The sequence below is a fragment of the Dendrobates tinctorius genome, unplaced genomic scaffold (genome assembly GCF_039654945.1).
Source record: "Dendrobates tinctorius isolate UK_male_01 unplaced genomic scaffold, ASM3965494v1 ptg000090l, whole genome shotgun sequence".
Taxonomy (NCBI): Eukaryota; Metazoa; Chordata; class Amphibia; order Anura; family Dendrobatidae; genus Dendrobates; species Dendrobates tinctorius.
The window spans coordinates 6,635,897-6,654,928 of NW_027361758.1; the positions used below are offsets into that span (position 1 = coordinate 6,635,897).

At 44.2% G+C, this 19,032-nt stretch overlaps 1 protein-coding gene across 3 annotated transcripts in view; it reads right to left on the reverse strand.

The window, feature by feature from the left end:
- LOC141098345 (zinc finger CCHC domain-containing protein 8-like) overlaps positions 1–19,032 on the reverse strand; it is a 211,407-nt gene that overhangs the window by 90,585 nt on the left and 101,790 nt on the right. For all 3 annotated transcript variants that reach the window (XM_073586033.1, XM_073586031.1, XM_073586032.1), the window contains 2 exons: positions 17,258–17,323; positions 16,941–17,001 (listed from right to left, as the gene is read on the reverse strand). In XM_073586033.1, the coding sequence (XP_073442134.1) occupies positions 16,941–17,001; positions 17,258–17,323 (127 nt within the window). The remainder of the gene's footprint in view (positions 1–16,940; positions 17,002–17,257; positions 17,324–19,032) is intronic.

Below are 19,032 nucleotides of genomic sequence, written 5' to 3' on the forward strand. Positions count from 1 at the left end.
CCGCATCTAGAGACAGGAATACACCAGGGGTACCACTGGACTCAAGAAAATCCATCAAATCAATCACTCTTCTAGTGCCATCCCTAGCCTGCCTCCCTGGGACAAATCCCACTTGGTCAGGGGAGACCAGGGCCGGCTAAACTGAAAGGAGTCTATTAGCCCAGACTTTTGCATATAACTTCACATCACAATTCAAAAGAGAGATAGGTCTGAAGTTACCAGGAGAGGTTGGAGGCTTCCCCGGTTTAGGAATAGTAATGATTGTCGCAGCCAAGCTTTCAGATTGGATATCAGATGAATCCCTCCATAGTGAGAACGTTCTAACCAAAAATGGAGCCAAGATGTGCGCAAACTGGAGGTAGTAAGAATTAGAAAAGCCGGATTACTTACCGGTAATGCTCTTTTAATGAGTCCACAACAGCACCCACTGGAGGTATCGGATCCGCCCCATTTGGAACAGGAAACCCTACAGGAAAGATAAAAGGGGGCGGTCCGCCTTTCCTCAGTTTTGCATTTCAGAGTACCAGGAGGACCGCCAAGGATTAGGCAATGTCTTGTACTTGTAACTTTACTTATCCAACTTTAGCAGATATACTTTTAACATTCATATTTGTAGCAGGGAGGGAAGTGAGCGGGTGCTGTCATGGACTCATTAAAAGAGCATTACCGGTAAGTAATCCAGCTTTCTACCCTTCGCCACGACAGCACCCACTGGAGAGATTCCAGAGACCATCACCTGGGTGGGACCACCGTGCCAAGGACAGTCCTGCCAAAGCTTAGGTCAGAGGTAGACGAAAGATCAAGTCTATAGTGTCTATAGAAGGTAGAAGGGGGATGACCAAATTGCCGCCTTACATATGGTTTCAATTGGAACGTCTCCCCTCTCCGCCCAGGAAGTCGCCATTGCTCTGGTGGAATGTGCTCTGATGTTTCCCGGAGGCTCTTCATTTTTTGCAGAGTAGGCTAAACGAATGGCATCCCTGATCCATCGGGAAATGGTGCTCTTTGTGACTCCATACCCTTTTTTACGGCCCTGAAAAGAAAAGAAGAGAGCCCTACACTGCCTCCAGCTCTCGGACCTTTCAATATACTTTAGGACAGTTCTTCTGACGTCCAAAGTGTGGAATTTCTGCTCTTCCGGAGTGGAGGGATCTTCAAAGAAGGTTGGGAGGAGTATCTGAGACCTATGGTACCTTGTTGATACCTTAAGGCAGGTATGAGGGGTCTGCCTTTAATATTAATCTATCTTGGTATACTTGAAAAAAGGGTGGATCTATGGACAGAGCCTGGATATCACCCACTCTCCTAGCGGATGTCAGTGCTACCAAAAGGGCCGTCTTAAATGATAAACATTTGAGGGATATCGTATCTATCGGTTCAAAAGGTTCTTCTGTAAGGGCGTCTAACACCAAGTTTAAGTCCCATGTAGGGATTGTGGGTATGTGAACCGGAGTTATTCTTTCACATGCCGTAATGAATCGTGATATCCACTTATTCCCTGCTATATTATGGCCATACAGCGCCCCCAACGCAGACACCTGTACTTTCAGTATGTTTACTGACAGGCCCAATTCCTTTCCCTTTTGTAGGAACTCTAAGATAGGGACTATCGGGACTTCTGCCGTATGAGATGCTGTATGAAACTGTAAGAATTTCTTCCATATTCTTTTATAAGTTTGGGTTGTGGACTGCTTCCTGCTCTGTAGGAGCGTAGTAATTAATGATTCCGAAAAACCTCTTGATCTTAATAGGTGCCTTTCAAGTTCCACGCCGTCAAGTGTAAGTTGTCCACTTGAGGGTGGAAGAAAGGGCCTTGGGAGAGTAGGTTGGGGTTTGAGGGGAGAACCCAAGGATCTGTCACTAACATAATTCGTAGCCACGAGAACCACGGTCTCTTGGGCCAGAAAGGTGCTATCAGGATTACTCTCGCCTTTTCCTCTGATTTTCTGAATCACTTGTGGCAGGAGAATCAATGGAGGGAAGGCGTATGCCAGCTTGAATCTCCATGGGGCCTGGAGGGCATCCAGTATGTCTGGGTGATCTGCTGGAGACAGGGAAGCAAAGGTCTTTGTTTGTCTGTTTTCTCTTGTGGCAAAGAGGTCCACTTGAGGATGCCCCCATAGAGCTACTATATTCTGGAAGATTTGGTGATTGAGGCACCACTCCCCTTGCCGAAGTGTGTGTCGGCTTAAGAAATCTGCTTCTTGATTGTCCTCTCCTCTGATCTGAAGAGCTGAGAGGGACAACAAATTGATTTCGGCTAAGTCTAAGATTCTTGCCGCAGAAGACATCAGAGTCTCTGATCGAGTACCTCCTTGTCTGTTTATGTAGGCCACTGTGGTGGTGTTGTCTGACAGGATCCTGACATGTTTCTGTTGGAGTTGTGGAAGGAAATAATGTAGAGCATAGTATACTGCTGTCAGTTCTTTTAAATTAGATGAGTATTCTCTTTACTCTCTATTCCATCTTCCTTGACAAAAGCTATTCCCCATATGGGCTCCCCAGCCTTGGGGGCTAGCGTCGGTGGTTAGGATACTAGATGGTAGTATGACCCATGGGACTCCCGAGGATAGATGGTCATCCTCTAACCACCATTCCAGAGAAGTCAAGACCTCCTGCGTTAGAGTTATCTTGCTCTCGAGGTGACCACCATGTCGCCTCTCCTCCTGGAGGATCTGATGCTGGAGTGTGCGGACATGATAATGGGCCCACCGGACTGCAGAGGCACAGGAATCTAGCGACCCCAATAGCGACATTGCCCCTCTCAGAGACATGCGTGGTCTATGGCTGCCTCTACTTTCTCTTTTGTTAGTGCAATCTTTACCTGCGGAAGTAGACATTTCTGGGTTATGGAGTTCAATTGGAACCCCAAAAACATCTGGAGGGATTGCGGAACGAGCCTGGACTTCTGTATATTGATGATCCAGCCTAGGTCCTGCAAAGACGAGATTGCATCAGCCACTCTTTCGGTACATTGGGTATCTGAGTTCCCGATTATTAGGAAGTCGTCTAAGTAAGGTACGATTAAAGTATCTTTTTGACGAACATAGGCCATCACCTCTGCCATCACCTTGGTGAAGATTCTTGGTGCTGTTGAGAGGCCGAAAGGCATGGCTGTGTATTGAAAATGACGGACCTTGCCATCGAATACCACTGCGACCCTTAGATATTTTTGGTATCTATTATGGATAGGAAGATGATAATAAGCATCTTTTAAGTCAATCCCCGCCATCACACAATTTGGAAAGAGAAGCTTTATGGTGGATCTGATTGATTCCATCTTAAACTTATAATTTTTTATAAACGTATTAAGCTTCCTTAAATTAATAATTGTTCTAAATGTACCATCTGGTTTGGAAATTAAAAATAAGGGAGAGTAGAAACCTCTACCTTCCTGTCCCTCTGGGACCTCTACTAAAACCCCTTTGCATAGTAGGCTCCGAATCTCTTCTTCGAGGGCCTTTTGTTGGGCCATAGAGTTAAGGCGGGTTAGGACAAAGAAATCATAAGGATTTTGAAGGAATTCTATTTTCATTCCTTCTTTAATAATACTCAAGATCCATGGGTTTGAGGATATTTGTTCCCATTTTGGATAAAAGAACCGTAATCTACCCCCTACAGGTGGGTCTGATTCTTTAATTTCTATTTTCCCTTCGGAACGTTGGACCCCTGAACATGGTACCCTTTTATTTCTCTTTTGTGGCCCATCTATTTGGTCTTTCCGTTTGCCTCCTTCTTCCAAACGGTCGCCTCTTAAAGGTTCTCCCTCACACGGGGTTGCACAGATCTTAGCCTTTGATTGCGCGTCCCCCTTCCAGCTCTTCATCCACAACGCCCTTCTGGCGTTGTCCACTAGAGCTGCTGATCTTGCTGCCAGCCGTAGAGTGTCTGCCGACGCATCAGCCATAAAGGCAGCTGCCCCCCTTATTAATGGGATAGCGGCCCTTAATTTTTCTCTGGACACCTTTTGCTCGATTTGTTGATCGAGCTGGTCCAACCACACGAGCATAGATCTAGTGGTGCATGTGCTGGCTACCGCTGGCTTAAATATACCCGTGGTAGACTCCCAAGACCTCTTCAATGATGATTCCGCCTTGCGGTCTAACGGGTCTGCCAACAAGCCTGCGTCCTCTACTGGAATAGCCGATTGTCTCGAAGTAGAGGATATAACGGCATCCACTTTTGGCACTTTGGTCCATTTTAATAGCTCCTCATCGCTAAAAGGATACTTTCTTTTTGAGGCTTTTGGGAGAAAACTTCTTTGGTCATTTTTTTCCCATTCCCTCTTTATTAGGGCCTTAATTGCCGGTATTACTGGGAACGCTCTCCTTTTCTTTTCCGCCAATCCCGCAAACATTATGTCCTGTGCGGTTTGGGCACCCCTTGGTTCCTCACACCCCATAGTGCTTCTCACCAACTTGACTAGGTTGTCCACACTATCTAGGGGGAAACACGACTGTCCCTCCATGTCTGATGATGACGAGGATGTTAGTGAGGAGTCAGAGATTAACCCCCCTTCTTCTGACTCTGAGCTGAGGGTTAACTGCGTTTTGCTGCCAGTCTCTGAGGGAGTTTTGGCACGGTTAATAGCCTGTATCTCCTCCCTGATTATAGCTCTAATGTCCTTTGTCGACAATGCGGTCCCTTGCTTTGTCTCTTTGGTGCACTGTTTACAGAGCTTCTTAGGGTAGGAGTCAGGGAGAGGTTCCGAGCATAGCGCACATTCTTTATGCTTGGATTTATCCTTTTTCTTGGTCTAGAGGGGGACCCCAAGGCGGGGGGGGGGGGGGGAAGGAGAGGTCAGCTTAGTAGGCAGAGTATATACTTTGCACACTCACCCAGTGAAGCCTTATATTACCGGATCAGATGGCTGAGACGTCCTAGGTCTTGATTCTCCTGCTTCAGTCCTGCGGCCGGTGTTGTGGTCCCTGGTGGAGCTACCTCCTGCAGAATCCCCCGCTGGAGCGTGTGCTTCCGTTGGGGACGACATTGCTGCATCGCCGGTCAGCTGCGCCGCTGTTTAAATAACCTGCTCCTCTTTTTTTTTTTTTTTCCTCTGCCGTCCCCCCGGAAGTTGCTCCTCCTCCCTGGGATCACCGCGCGCATGCCCGACGCTCTCTCAGCCATCCCGCCCCGGAAGTTCAACCATTACTTCCGGGGGGGCAGGAGACTGTGCGCTGGCCGGCTACCGCGCCGCTTTACCGCGCGGCCTCCTCTCTCCACGCGGTCCCCCTCTCCATGCACCGCCACTGGCGCCTCCATTCAAAAAGAGACCTCCATTCTCTTTTTTTTCTCTGCGCCATTGGCGCTCTTACCGCTCCCAGCAGCGGTGCGTCCCGGTGCCTGCCGGCGCTCTCCTGGGTCACCCTTCGCTCACCAGACGAGGGGGGAGCCGTCTAATGGAATCTCCGACGCTGCTTCTGGACCGCATCCCCTGCCGTTCCCAAGGAGACTGCACAGGCGGCATGCCTGGCCCAGGTATTCTTTCCTGAAGGATATCGTGGCTCCGTTTGGAACAGGAAACCAAAACTGAGGAGGAAAGGCGGACCGCCCCCTTTTATCTTTCCTGTAGGGTTTCCTGTTCCAAATGGGGCGGATCCGATACCTCCAGTGGGTGCTGTCGTGGCGAAAGGTAAAAAACCATCTGGCCCGGGGGCAGAAAGTCTCTTAGAGGATTTAACCCGAACTACTTCCTCCTCAGTAAGGTGGGCATTAAGAGCAGCCAGAGCTGTGGGGGAAAGTCTGGGCAAATTTAGTTTAGCAAGGAAAGAAGAAATTTCACCCTTCGTGGGCTGGTGTGTTTTAGGACCTGACTTGAGATTATATAGTTGGGAATAGTATTCTTTAAACTCACTAGCTATACGAGTAGGGTTTAAAACTTTGGACCAGTCATGCTTAATCAAAAAGGGAATGGCCATCCGAGCCTCCCTTTTCTTCACTCGACTGGCTCTATCACCCAGGCTGTAGAATTTGGATTTAAGCTTTTCTAGATTTTTTTCATAGGAATACAGCATATTTGATCTCAGCTGATCTCTCAGACCTCTAATAGAGTCAAGGAAAATGTCAGAGGGGTGGGCCTTGTTTGCCCTTTCCAGGAGCTGGAGTTTAGATAAAATATCATTAAATGTTTTTAACCTTTCCCTTTTCTCCATTGCTGCAATTATGATGAGGACACCTCTAGCAAAGGCCTTATGGGCCGCCCAAAGAGTTTCATCCGAGACCATTTGATTATCAGTAATGGCAAAAAATTCTTTTAACTGCCGAGCGATTTAAATCGCTGGTATCTTGGTTAGTGAGGATATAATCATTCAGTTTCCATTTGGAAGGAGACCGGTCACAACCCAACAGTAGCGAATCATCTACTAAGATATAATCTATTCTAAAGTAGGTATTAAACCTTAGGGAGTGAAAAGAGTAGTCTCTCTCTCCTGCATGAGCATATCGCCATATATCATGAAGACGAAACTCACGGATCAGGTGGCCCATCTCTTTTCTGGCCGGGGCTTGATGGGAACAATCTAGGAATTTACACATAAGGACATTAAAGTCTCCGCATATCACCGAGGAACCTTTTGCTATTCCCCTAAGAGTCTCCAAAAATTTACGTATGAATCTCAACTGGCCCACATTGGGAGCATACACTGAAGCAATAGTAAATTGCACATTGTTTAGTAGACCAATTAAAATGACATATCTCCACTCAATGTCCCCCACCACCCTTTCAAGCTGGAAGGCTACAGAGCTTTTAATGAGGATTCCCACACCCGCCCTCTTGTGGACATTATTGGCAAAAAACTGATGAGGATAAGTAACATTTTTCATTCTACCATTATCCTGGGCTAATAAATGTGATTCTTGAATGCACAAGACATCACTACTCGCCTTCCCTGCCTCCTTCCAGACCCATGACCTTTTATGCAGAGAATTTAATCCCTTTACATTTAGAGACAATACCTTTAAACCCATGGTATGTAAGGCCAGAAGTGGCTGTGATAGCCGAGAATCTGCTTCCTTTGGAGTATTAACCCTGCAGAAAGAAATGGTACAAACAGGCAAGTCCTATCAACAAATAACACGACATAATTAAAGAACACCTGAGAAACAAGTTGCTCCTCGCATAACATGACGGAGCTACACAAGGACTGACAAGTAGTCAAAGCAGTAAGAGCGAAAAAAAGACGCTCATGGAGCAGGAACTGCAGGTGGGCTGGATACGGCCACAAAATTTAGTAGCCAGCACCCTCTGCAGAAACAAAAAAAAAAAAAAAAAATCCAGAAAAGTGGAGACCACAACCTCAAAAGGCAAACGTTATGGGAACTTCAAGCTTTAAACGAGTCAGGATTAATTCTCCTGTTTTGGCGTGAAGCCTTAGCCAAGGATGATGGCGGGGGGGTGGAATATCCCAGTCCTCAAACACTTTCCCAAGTTGCGCAGTAGAGATGCAAACCAGAGTGTTACCATTTTTACTGACAATGAGCTTGATAGGGAAACCCCAACGATATATAATGCCTTTATCCTGTAGAATCTTTGTATAAGGAGTGAATTCTCTCCTCCTCGCAAGCGTGCCAGCTGAGAGGTCTGGGAATACCGAAAGGCGAGCAAATCTGACTGGCAGGGAAGGTTTCTTCTTTAAACCAAGCAGGAAGGCCTCCTTTGTTTTATAGAAGTGAATGCGGGAAATAGTATCTCTGGGAATCGAAGGGTTAAGTCATCGAGGCTTAGGGATTCTGTGAATCCGATCCACTAAGATCTCTCTCCCTTCTGCTTCAGGCACAACAGCTTGAATAAAGTCCTGTAACAAGATCTTCATCATGTACTTCTGGTATTCCTCTTATTCTAACATTGTTTCTCCTGGATCTGTCCTCCAGGTCCAGCATTTTAGATGTTAACTTGCGGACTTCAGCTTTAAGCTCTTCATGCTCATCAGTGCATTGTGGGACCCTTTTAACTCCTCCATTTTGTTCTGTAAATGATCTGTGCGGTTCCCTATAGCTCCTACTTCCCCCTTCAGCTCTGCCAACATTCTCTTTATATCATTTTGCATAGATTTCCTGAAAGCTGCAAAGAGGGATTTCATCTCCTCCTTTGTGACAGGCTGGTTGTCAGGGCATGCCATTTCCACAGTACCTGCAGTCTCCATGGAGCCTTCTCTGCTTGAGGCAGAGGAAGTAGCAGAACGTGCTGATTCTGCAGACTTTGCAGCATGAGGGGAGGCAGCAGCCATCTTAGAACTCCTCTCCAGCCTGGAGCCTCTAGCAAAGAAGTCAGATACCTTTCTGGGGGAGCTCCGGAGCCCGGTTTTGGACCGCCTCATCTGATCCCAGGGTGATACCAAGTGCCTGGAGAAAGATTCACTGCTGAAGGAACTGCCGGTAAGATGTGTGAGCCGCTTCACCGCCTGAAGTCGTCAGAGCTCCTGGATTATGTGACCAGCACCATGCTCTGCTAGGCCACGTTTGACGTTTTCAATGCAAAATTGGCTGGAATTGAGATCGGACGCCATGTCACATTTGGAGAGCCCCTGATGTGCCGAAACAGTGAAAAACCCCCACAAGTGACCCCATTTTGGAAACCAGACACCCCAAGGAACTTATCTAGATGTGTGATGAGCACTTTGAACCCCCAAGGGCTTCACAGAAGTTTATAACGTACAGCCGTAAAATTAAAAATAAATCATTTTTTCCCACAAAAATGACTTTTCACCCAATTTTTATTTTCCCAAGGGAAACTGGACCCCAAAAGTTAGAGTGCAATTTGTCCTGAGTACTCTGATACCCCATATGTGGGGGTAAACCACTATTTGGGCGCATGGCAGAGCTCGGAAGGGAAGGAGCGCAGTTTAATGCAAAATTGGCTGGAACTGAGATTGCACGCCATGTCATGTTTGGGGAGCCCCTCATGTGCCTAAACAGTGGAAACCCCCCACAACTGACACTATTTTGGAAACTAGACACCCCAAGAAGCTTATCTAGATGTGTGGTGAGCACTTTGAACACCCAAGTGCTTCACAGAAGTCACATTTTTTCTACAAACATGATCCCCATTTTTTTATTTTCCCAAGGGTAACATGAGAAAATGGACCCCAAATGTTGTCCAATTTGTCCTGAGTACGCTAATACCCCATATGTGGGGAAAAAACACTACTGTATGGGCACATGTTGGGGCTCAGAAGGGAAGTAGTGACATTTGGAATGCAGACTTTGATGGAATGATCTGTAGGTGTCATGTCGCCTTCGGAGAGCCCCTGATTTGCCTAAACAGGGGAAATCCCCCTACAAGCGACCCTATTTTGGAAACTAGACCCCTCAAGGAACTTATCTAGATGTGTGGTGAGCACTTTGAACCCCCCCCCCCCCCCAAGTGCTTTGCATAAGTTTATAATGTACTGTAGAGCCATAAAAACAAAAATTCATATTTTTTTCCACAAATATTTTTGCCCCCAATTTTTTTTTTTATTTTCCCAAGGGTAATAGGAGAAATTGGACCCTAAAAACTATTGTGCAATTTGTCCTGAGTAGGCTGATTCCTCATATATGGGGGTAAAACCACTGTTTGGGTGCATGGCAGATCTTGGAAGGGAAGGAGCACCGTTTGACTTTTTCAACGCAGAATTGGCTGAAATTGAGATCAGACACCATGTTGCATTTGGAGAGCCCATGTGCCTAAACAGTGGAAACCCCCAAATTCTAACTCCATCCCTAACCCTAATCTCAGCCCTAACCCTAACGGGAAAATGTAAATACATAGTCTTTTTAATTTTATTATTTTTCCCCTAACTAAGGGGGTGATAAAGGGAGGTTTGATTTACTATTTATGGCAGGTTTTTATGTTTGGCAGATGTCACACGCTAAAAGACGCTTTTTATTGTAAAAATAGTTTTTGCATCACCACATTTTGAGAGCTATAATTTTACCATATTTTGTCCCACAGAGTCATGTGAGGTCTTATTTTTTGCGGGACGAGTTGACGTTTTTATTGGTACCATTTTAGGCACTTGACATTTTTTGATCGCTTTTTATTTTGATTTTTGGGACGCAGAATGAACAAAAACCAGCATTTCATGAATTTCTTTGGGGGGGGGGTGGGGGGGGTTTACACAGTTACACGTGTGGTAAAATTGATAAAGCGGTTTTATTCTTCGGGTCACTACGATGACAGCGATACCTCATTTATATGATTTTTTTGTGTTTTGGCGCTTTTATACAATAAAAACAATTTTATATAAAAAATTATTTTTGTATCGCTTTATTCTATGAGCTATAACTATTTTTTCGCTGAAGGCGTTGTATGGCGGCTTGTTTTTTGCGTGACAACATGACGTTTTCAGTGGTACCATGTTTATTTATATTAGTCTTTTTGATCGCACGTTATTGCTTTTTGGTCGGCGGTATGATAAAGCATTGTTTTTTGCTTTGTTTTTTTGTTTTTTTTTTTTAAGGGGTTCACTAAAGGGGTTAACTAGTGGGACAGTTTTATAGGGCGGGTCGTCTTTGTCCTAGTCTTGTCTCCCCCCCACGTCAGTTATGTCTCTTAAGTAAATTTAAATTTTCCCTGTGATGGAAAATTCTGCTTCATACAGAGTTGTATTTTGAATTTCTAAAAAGTTCAAATAAAGCTTTATTCAAATTAAAAAGTAACCAGACTCGGGAAGATGTAACAGAAGGAATGGCAACTTCCGTCCTGTTGGTGTTACGGGGAACAGATTCATGCCTTCTGTCTGTGGCCACCACACACTGCTTCTTCCTGCCTGATGGAGTGCTATGCCTCCTTCCACATGTGTGCTGCTTTCCTTGCACGTCCTCCTGCCAGGTTGGGTCAGTCACTATGTCATCCACACCCTGCTCCTCCTCCTGACTTTCCGGCAATTGTGTCTCATCATCATATACCTCAGGTGACCGTGGCTGCTCAAAGTTTTGTGCATCGCTACATGGAATATCATCTTGCCCCGCTTCAAGTGGAGCAGGTGACAGGCCCGAATCTACAAATGGAAAACTGAACAGCTCTTCAGAGTGTCCGAGTGTAGGATTAGTTATCTCAGGGCACTCGGCATGGTGGGAGGAAGGAGGATCAGGGCGAGTAATATCCAGTCCACACTCACGACTACTCAGACTTGACCGTGTGGAAGACATGGTGGTGGCTAAGTGACTGGAAGCATTATCTGCTATCCAACCAACCACTGTTTCACACTGCTCTGGATTCAATAGTGGTGTGGTGCGGTCCCCTAGAAACTGGGACAGTAAGGTCGAGCGCGAAGATTTGGGTCTTTGCTATGGCCCACTTTCTGCTTGACAACGTCCTTGTCCTCTACATGCACCATCAGTATCACGTCCACTTCCCCGTCCTTTGCCTTGCCCATTTTAAATGGACTACTGATAAAAAAGATTTGCTAAGTATGCCTGCAAAGCAAACGATTTTCCACCACAGATACACCAGGCCTTAGCCTGAGATAACAGACTTAATTATATTTGGGATACCAAAGACTGCTGGATATAATGACTGGACAGGAAACGTAAAATGGCAACACTTTCACCACGCACAGATAACAGCTGGCACGAAGATACAGCACCAAAAAATGGCTGGCCTGCACTTTTTTTTTGGGCCTAAATACTGCTTTATTTCAGCAAAACTAACAGCCAGGCAAAAGAGAAAAAAAAGCCGTGAACTGGCCAAACTTTCAGTACGTACAGATATATTTGCAATGCTCTATATACACACATACAGTGCCTGCAAGCCTCGCACTGATGTGTATACAGCGACGTACACTCCCCTCCCTGCCCAACACTGGAACCTGTATAATGCAGAATTAGTCCCTAAAAGGACTGTTTGTTTAGCTGGATGTGAGTATTTAGGATGGTAGACCCCACACTAAGAAATGCCCAAGGCAGCCGCTCTCCCTACACTCTCTCAATCCAGAGCTGAATGCGCTGAGCAGGGCGGCAGCCGGTCCCTTATACCCCTGATGATGCTGTGCAGCCAGCCAATCACTGCATGACCACAAGAAAGATGGCTGCGGCGTTTCATGGCCTGGCAGGCAATCCCTGCACCGTGATTGGGTCTCTAAAGTCCGCCAAAAATGCTAGGTGGAGACACGAGTCCCCGCCGAGTAATCCCGGAAATATTTGGTGCTCGCCGAGTACACCGATACTCGGGCGAGTACAGAGTAGTGGTGAGCACATTCGCTCATCACTATTCACCACCTTTCGTGGCAGCAACTTATTGATCACCCTCACTGTCAGTTGTTTTCGAATATCTAATCTGCATCTTCAGCCTTTGTTTCGTTTCATTCCATTGCTTCTCACGTTTCCATGTGCAAACGAGAATAATGATAACCTCTACACTGATATGCCTTCAAATATTTGTAGACAGCTATTAAAGCCTCCTCGTAGCCTTTTTTGGAGGCTAAACATTCCCAGCTTCTTTACCATTTCTCGTAGGACAGTTTGCAATCCGGTCACCATCCTGGTAGCTCTTCTCTGAACTTGTTCCAGTCAATGTCTTTCTCAAAATGTGATGCCCAGAACTGAATACAGTATTCCAGATGAGGCCTGACCAAGGAATAGAGGGGCAAAATTACTTCTCGTGATCTATATTCTATGCTTCTCTTAATACATCCCAGAACTGTGTTTACTGTTTTTGCTGCTGCATCACACTGTTGACTCCTGTGCAGTCTGTGATCTATTAGTATACCCAAGTCTTTTTCACCCAAGCTTTTGCTTAGTCTCTTAATCTCTGTGCGGTCTTTAAGGTATTCTTCTTGAAACAGGTTTCCAGCAATAATCACCAACACATTTCCATTAGTGGCTCCCTAGTTGGACTACCACCCAGTTACGGAGGGAGAAGAATACCAAGAAGTCACCAAATCTAAAGGTGTTGCAGCAGTGTCATACCTGTCATAGCACATTAATGGAAGGTAAACATCCACCTGTTAACCTACTCCAGCTTTCGTACATATACTAATGTACTAACTGGATGTACTGCCTTGGTATTTTTTTTTTTTTACAAGCTACTGCTACACAACATTCTGTATAAACTAACAATTATTCAATAAAGTCAGTCTTTGATCGCAAACCCATAAAATCGGTTGTGAATTTTTAAATTGCTTAAAATGATCTTTTTAGAAACCCACGATGAACTATTATGCCGGTAGCATTTTCAATAATGATTTATTGTCTGGGGGTGGGGGACAGGAGTGCATGTGTTTTTTTGCTGAGGTCCTTAACAGCCTTCAAAAGCAGTAACTTCAAGCATTTTGTCTTGAATAATTTTAGCACCTTATGTGCTTAAGATTCCCAGGAATATGGCAGACCAACATTTTGGAAGGAAAATCCCTGGATTAACGAATAAAAGTTTTTACTGATCTGGTGGGGAAGCAGCAGAATGCCCCAATTCTGTCATCTTTCCATAAGCAGCAATAACATTACAAAAGCAAAGGAACGGACCTGGACATAAACACCTTAATCCAGTCCAATCTCCTGGAATACAAGGACCGCATCATAAGAAGATTACAGCAGTATCTGCTAATGGACAAGGTAAGCACTTTGGGAAGAAGCACAATCCAGAGAGGCTTACATGTGGTGTGAGACAGAAGGCTGTGGTTATTGCTTACTCCGAATATGTGATTGACAGTGGAAGAGCGAGTGGTCGTGGTTATGCCTACATAAAGAATAGCAGACATGTTTCAGCATTATTATCCCCAAACAAGAGACAGAGGTATTCCAGTACCTGATCACTCCAGACCTGTCACTCTCAAAGGGATATGTGCAGAGAAGCTCAGCGCTGACATAGGGGAGAGACAGGACATAGAGGCATAGTCTTTATACAGCATGCAGGAGACTAACTGCCTGCCTGCTTCGGGTCGGGAACAGGCAGGAGGCAGCCGACTGACAGATGTATGAATGGAGAGGTCATGAGACAAATACACAGGGATTGCTTCCCTGTCAAATATGAATCTACAAGTTGAAAAAGAAATTGTCAGTCATATGTTGAAACCATTGAGGACATGGGGAATAGTCATCAGGAGACTAGTTCTCAAGAGTTTACTAATTGTGATGAGCGAGTATACTCGTTACTCGGGTGTCCTCAGAGAATTTTGGCGTGCCCGGAGATTTAGTCTGTCGACGACGCAGCTGCATGATTTGTGGCTGCTGGGCAGACAGAATACATGTGAGGAATGCCTGTTTGTTAGGTAATCCCTACATGTATTCAGCCTGTCTACAAGTCGCAAATCACGCTGGGCAAAATGGTGGAGTGGCTTCGTAAACATTTTTTGCAAAAACCTTATCAACTAAATACCCTGTTTTTGTTATCTTGAACTAGCACTTGCTGCATATTGTTACATATATTTTGCAACAGAGTATTCATGCAAGTTTGTCATACTGTGTTTTTTTCTGTGTCTCAGTCTTTGGGTGGTGTGAATATTCTTACTGACCTGTTCATTTTTGTGGCATGTCCCATGTGTTTTTAATTTATTAATTTCTTGCTTATGCAAGCTTTGGGAGATTCCCACCTCTCTCTTGTGGTACATGCACATAAAGAGCCAATATGCCCAGCATGCCCATACCAGGCAGCGCCTTCCTGAATCCTGCTCATATAGGTATTTTTCACATGATCAGGTTTAAATACATTAGATAGGACTGCTCCGAGAAGGGTATACCGTGATGTGGTGGAGTGGCTTCATATAAATTTTTTGCAAAAAACGTATCAACTAAATACCCTGTTTTTGTTATCTTTTACTAGCACTTGCTGCTTACTGTTACATATATTTTACAACAGAGTATTCATGCATGTTTGTCATACTGTGTTTTTTTCTGTATCCCAGGTCACTTTACCTGCGGTTTTACCTGCAAATCCGCAGGTGAATCCGCACTGTGTGCACTCACCCTTAGACTGGCGAACCCGAACAGGAAACTGGACATAAAAGGAAAATGTCCATATTCGGTTCAGATCGGGTATGCTCATCACTAATCAGCCACTTTACAGGTCCATTTAGGAAGAAAGACTGAATAAATTTTTTCTCCAGAAGGACTAAATCTTTTAAAAACATTAAAACTACACAACATCTCAAACAAGTCTCCTCCCATTGCTAATTAAACTCCAACCGGAATAAAAGCCCTGTGTCTATTGCAATAATTTACTCAAATCACCACAGTATGCATCTCAGCCAACATCAGCAGATTACAACATTATAAAGTATAGATTACAATCTCATACAGTCACATCCTGCCAGCTATAAACTTACAGTTAATGCATCGCCAACTGTGGATATCTCTGGGTTACAAATACCTATGAGAAAGTGTACTACACTATTCAACCACACTGGATCAGGAAAATTGATTATAATAATTTTACCATTTTGAACCACTTGGATTACAATACAGTGTATACTGAATTACAATATGGGTCAACTCCGGTCACTACCTTGGATCTCATCTGGATTATAACAATGATTTTACAGCCTGAACTATTACCATAGGCAACTGGATTACAAACATATCTTAATTCCTTATTCTTTATCGCTTCATTGGGGGACACAGGTAACCATGGGGTGCATGCTGCTGTCACTAAGTGGATGACACTAGGCAAAAAAAAAAAAAAAAAGGAAACGAACTCCTCCTCAGTAGTATACACCCACCAACAGGCACTAAATACCTCAGTTTAAGCTTTATGTCTGTGGGAGGCGGTTGAGAAGGAAGGTGCTGCAGGCGGCGTTTACGCACCAGCTGACCCAAGTCTGCTTTCTTTGCGTTCTGTTTCCCACCCTTGGGACCACTTTGGGACATCCCATGGTTACCTGTGTCCCCCCAATGAAGCGATAAAAAAAAAATGAGTTTTGTTACTCACCGTAAAATCTTTCTATCAGCTTTCATTGGGGAACACAGCACCCTCCCTAACTGGCTGTACCGCTTTTGGGCCTCCATGTCTTTGTTGCTGGGTTGGTACATAGGTTGAGTTTTAGTTGCTTCTACTGCTTTAACACTAACTGAGGTACTTGGTGCTTGTCAGTGGGTGCATACCGCTGAGGAGCCGCCGTTTTCCTTTTTTTGCCTAGTGTCAGCCTCCTAGCGACAGCAGAATACACCCCAAGGCTACCCGTGTCCCCCAATGAAAGCTCCAAGAAAGATTTTACAGCGAGTACCAAAAATCCCTCTTTTTTTCCCCCCCTTCTCCTTCAACCTGAAAGATATCAAGTCTGCAAACTTATATCCAAACTTCACTCTGACTGAATGGAAATAATAGGACTCACCCCACCCCAGGGAGATGGGTTACATTTCGAACCCGGCAACTGTCCATATACAACATCAAGTTACTTCTAATGTACCATGTGTGTCTTACTAGTTTTTCTGTCTCTAGCAGCACTTAATTCATTAACGACTAAGCTATACGTTTAATAAATTATTCATTATTATAGCACCATTTATTTCTTGGCGTTTTAAGTGTGAAAAAGGGGCATACATAGACAAGTACAATAAACATGAGCAATACAAGGCCCATACAAGTACAGAAGGAGAGAGGACCCTGCCCACAGGGGTTCACAGTCTGCAGGAGATGGGTGAGGATATACTAGGAGAGTAGAGCTGGTCGTGCAGTGGTTCAGTAGACTGAGGATCACTGCAGGTTGTAGGCTTGTTGGAACTTACATGTTAACTTTAAAAGCCGCTTTTTTGCACACTGGTCTCCTCTTTGCCCATTTTCATAGGGATCACTTTTCACTTTTTTTTTCTGTATCCTTAGCCCCACCCCCTATTAAAATCTTGCTAACTTTCTCCTACCTCCTTCACTTACTTCCCCTACCTTTTAAGGGTTATATTGTTTATGTTTTCACCCTTTTTCACCCTTTAAATTAAAGTATTATTAAAAAAAGCTAATATAATATTTGAGCAATTGTGACTTCCCACTAACCCCCCCCCCCCCACACCGGCCAAAAAAAGAAAAAACTTACTTTTTGACAATCCCTCAGTTGATGTTCCTCTGAACCACAATTGAAGCAGCATGGTTTGGGTCTGTAAAAATTAAAACAGTTTTGAGCAGTAGTAAAATAATGCTCTGTCCCGTTCCTCAATATATTTTTTTGCAAAACTATGGCGCAGAATGGAAAACAGATTAAAAACAAAAAAATCCACATTAATTTCTTAAGCACTACCTGTAGATTTCAAATTAAAAAAGTTCCACATTTCTATAATAAAGAGATATATATGCTAAATTTTATAAAGTTAAGAAAAGTCTAGCAGCAACTAGGAAAGGTAACAAAATACAAACCTTTTTGTTTTTACTTGTACTTCTTGGCCGTCTAGAGACAAAATTTGCCCAAAGACTTGCTGATATCTTTATTAAAATATATTAAGGATTTAATTGGAAAAAAAAATTAAAAATGAGTCATCTGACTGACAACCATTCTGTAAGTAGAGCAGACAACTCTTGTCCTGAAGAATCTCAATGATTTAAATGCACACATTGTAAAGTAAATTTTCTCAGCAAGATAACCCTCTTGCTGGATAGCATTTTAATCTAGGAGTGGAACAGCTGCCAAAACAAACAAGCGCCTCAATCAAAAACTAAACTAAAGCTATGTGCACACATGCGGAATTGCAGTGGAAATTCCCGCGGCAATTCCGCAACTCCCTCTCGCGGGAAATCCGCATGCGGAATTCCCACGAAAAACTAGCGTTTTGCAAGCGTAAAGAGTTTGCAGAATGCTAGCATTTTCCAAGCGATCTGTTGCATCGCTTGGAAAACTGATTGACATTGTCTGACAAGTGTGACCAACCTTTTACTATGAGGCTGCCTCTATGCAGCATTAGTACTAAAAAGATATGTTAAAAATAAAAAAAAAAACCTGATATTCTCACCTTCCGGCGGCCCCCGCAGCGTTCCCAGGCCTCAGCAATGCTACCGGCAACTCCAGCTCCCAGCGATGCCTTGCGACAATGACCCCAAATGACGTAGCATCTAGCGAGACCGCTACGCCATCACAGGTCATTGTCGCAAGGCATCGCTGGGAACGGGAGCATCGCTGAGGCCTGGGAGCGCTGTGGGGAACACCGGAAGGTGAGAATATCACGATTTTTTATTTTAATTCTTTTTTTACAGGGATATGGTACCCAGGGCCTGGAGGACAGTCTCCTCTCCTCCAGACCCTGGGAACCATCCCACACATTTTCCACTTACTTTGGGCATGGTGGACATAGCCACATGCGGAAAGTAAGCGGAACAATGCATTCCTATGAGTGCGGAATCCACGCGATTCTGAAAGAATGCGCATGCTGCGTATTTTTCCACAATGCGATTCCACCACGGAAAAATACGCATTAGCACAGCATGTGCGGAATGCCATTGTATTCAATGGGTTGCTTTTTGTATGCGTTTTGGCAGTGAAAAAAATGGGGCAAAAACGCATAAAATCCACAACGTGTGCACATAGCCTAAGGCCTGTGCACACATTGCAGATTTGTTGCTTTTTTTTCTGCACAGATTTGTCACAAAACCTGAATGGTTTCCTGATGCCAGCAATGTGAATCCTGAAGTGTCATGCACACTTTCCTGATTTGTGACTTGCAGATTTTATCTGTGGCATGTCAATTCGTTCAGAGGTTTTCCTGAAAATTTCACCTTTATCAATGAGTGGGAAAAAAAATCTGCACCAAGAATGCATATAAAAAAAAAAAAAAAAAAAAAGGGATTAAAAACAGGGCAAAACGGTGCTTTTTTTAAGCTGCGTTTTTCCTGCCAAGAGATGCAGAAATAATGCAGACATTTCTGCAAATAATTCATGTATGCACATTCCCTGTGTTTAGTAGAATTTTTTCAATTTTATTCTTGAAAATTTCAGTTTAACAAGTTAAAAAAAATACCAAGTCAAAATGTACTACTAACGAAAGGTACAGCGTGTCACAAAAATAAGGGTCTTTGAACCACTAGGATAAGTGAAGACATTGCAAAGTTGTTTCCATCGTAAAACAAGATGATTTTTGGATTTGGATTTTTTCAGTTTAAGATTTTATATACAAGGGTGGGCCATTTACATGGACACCCCC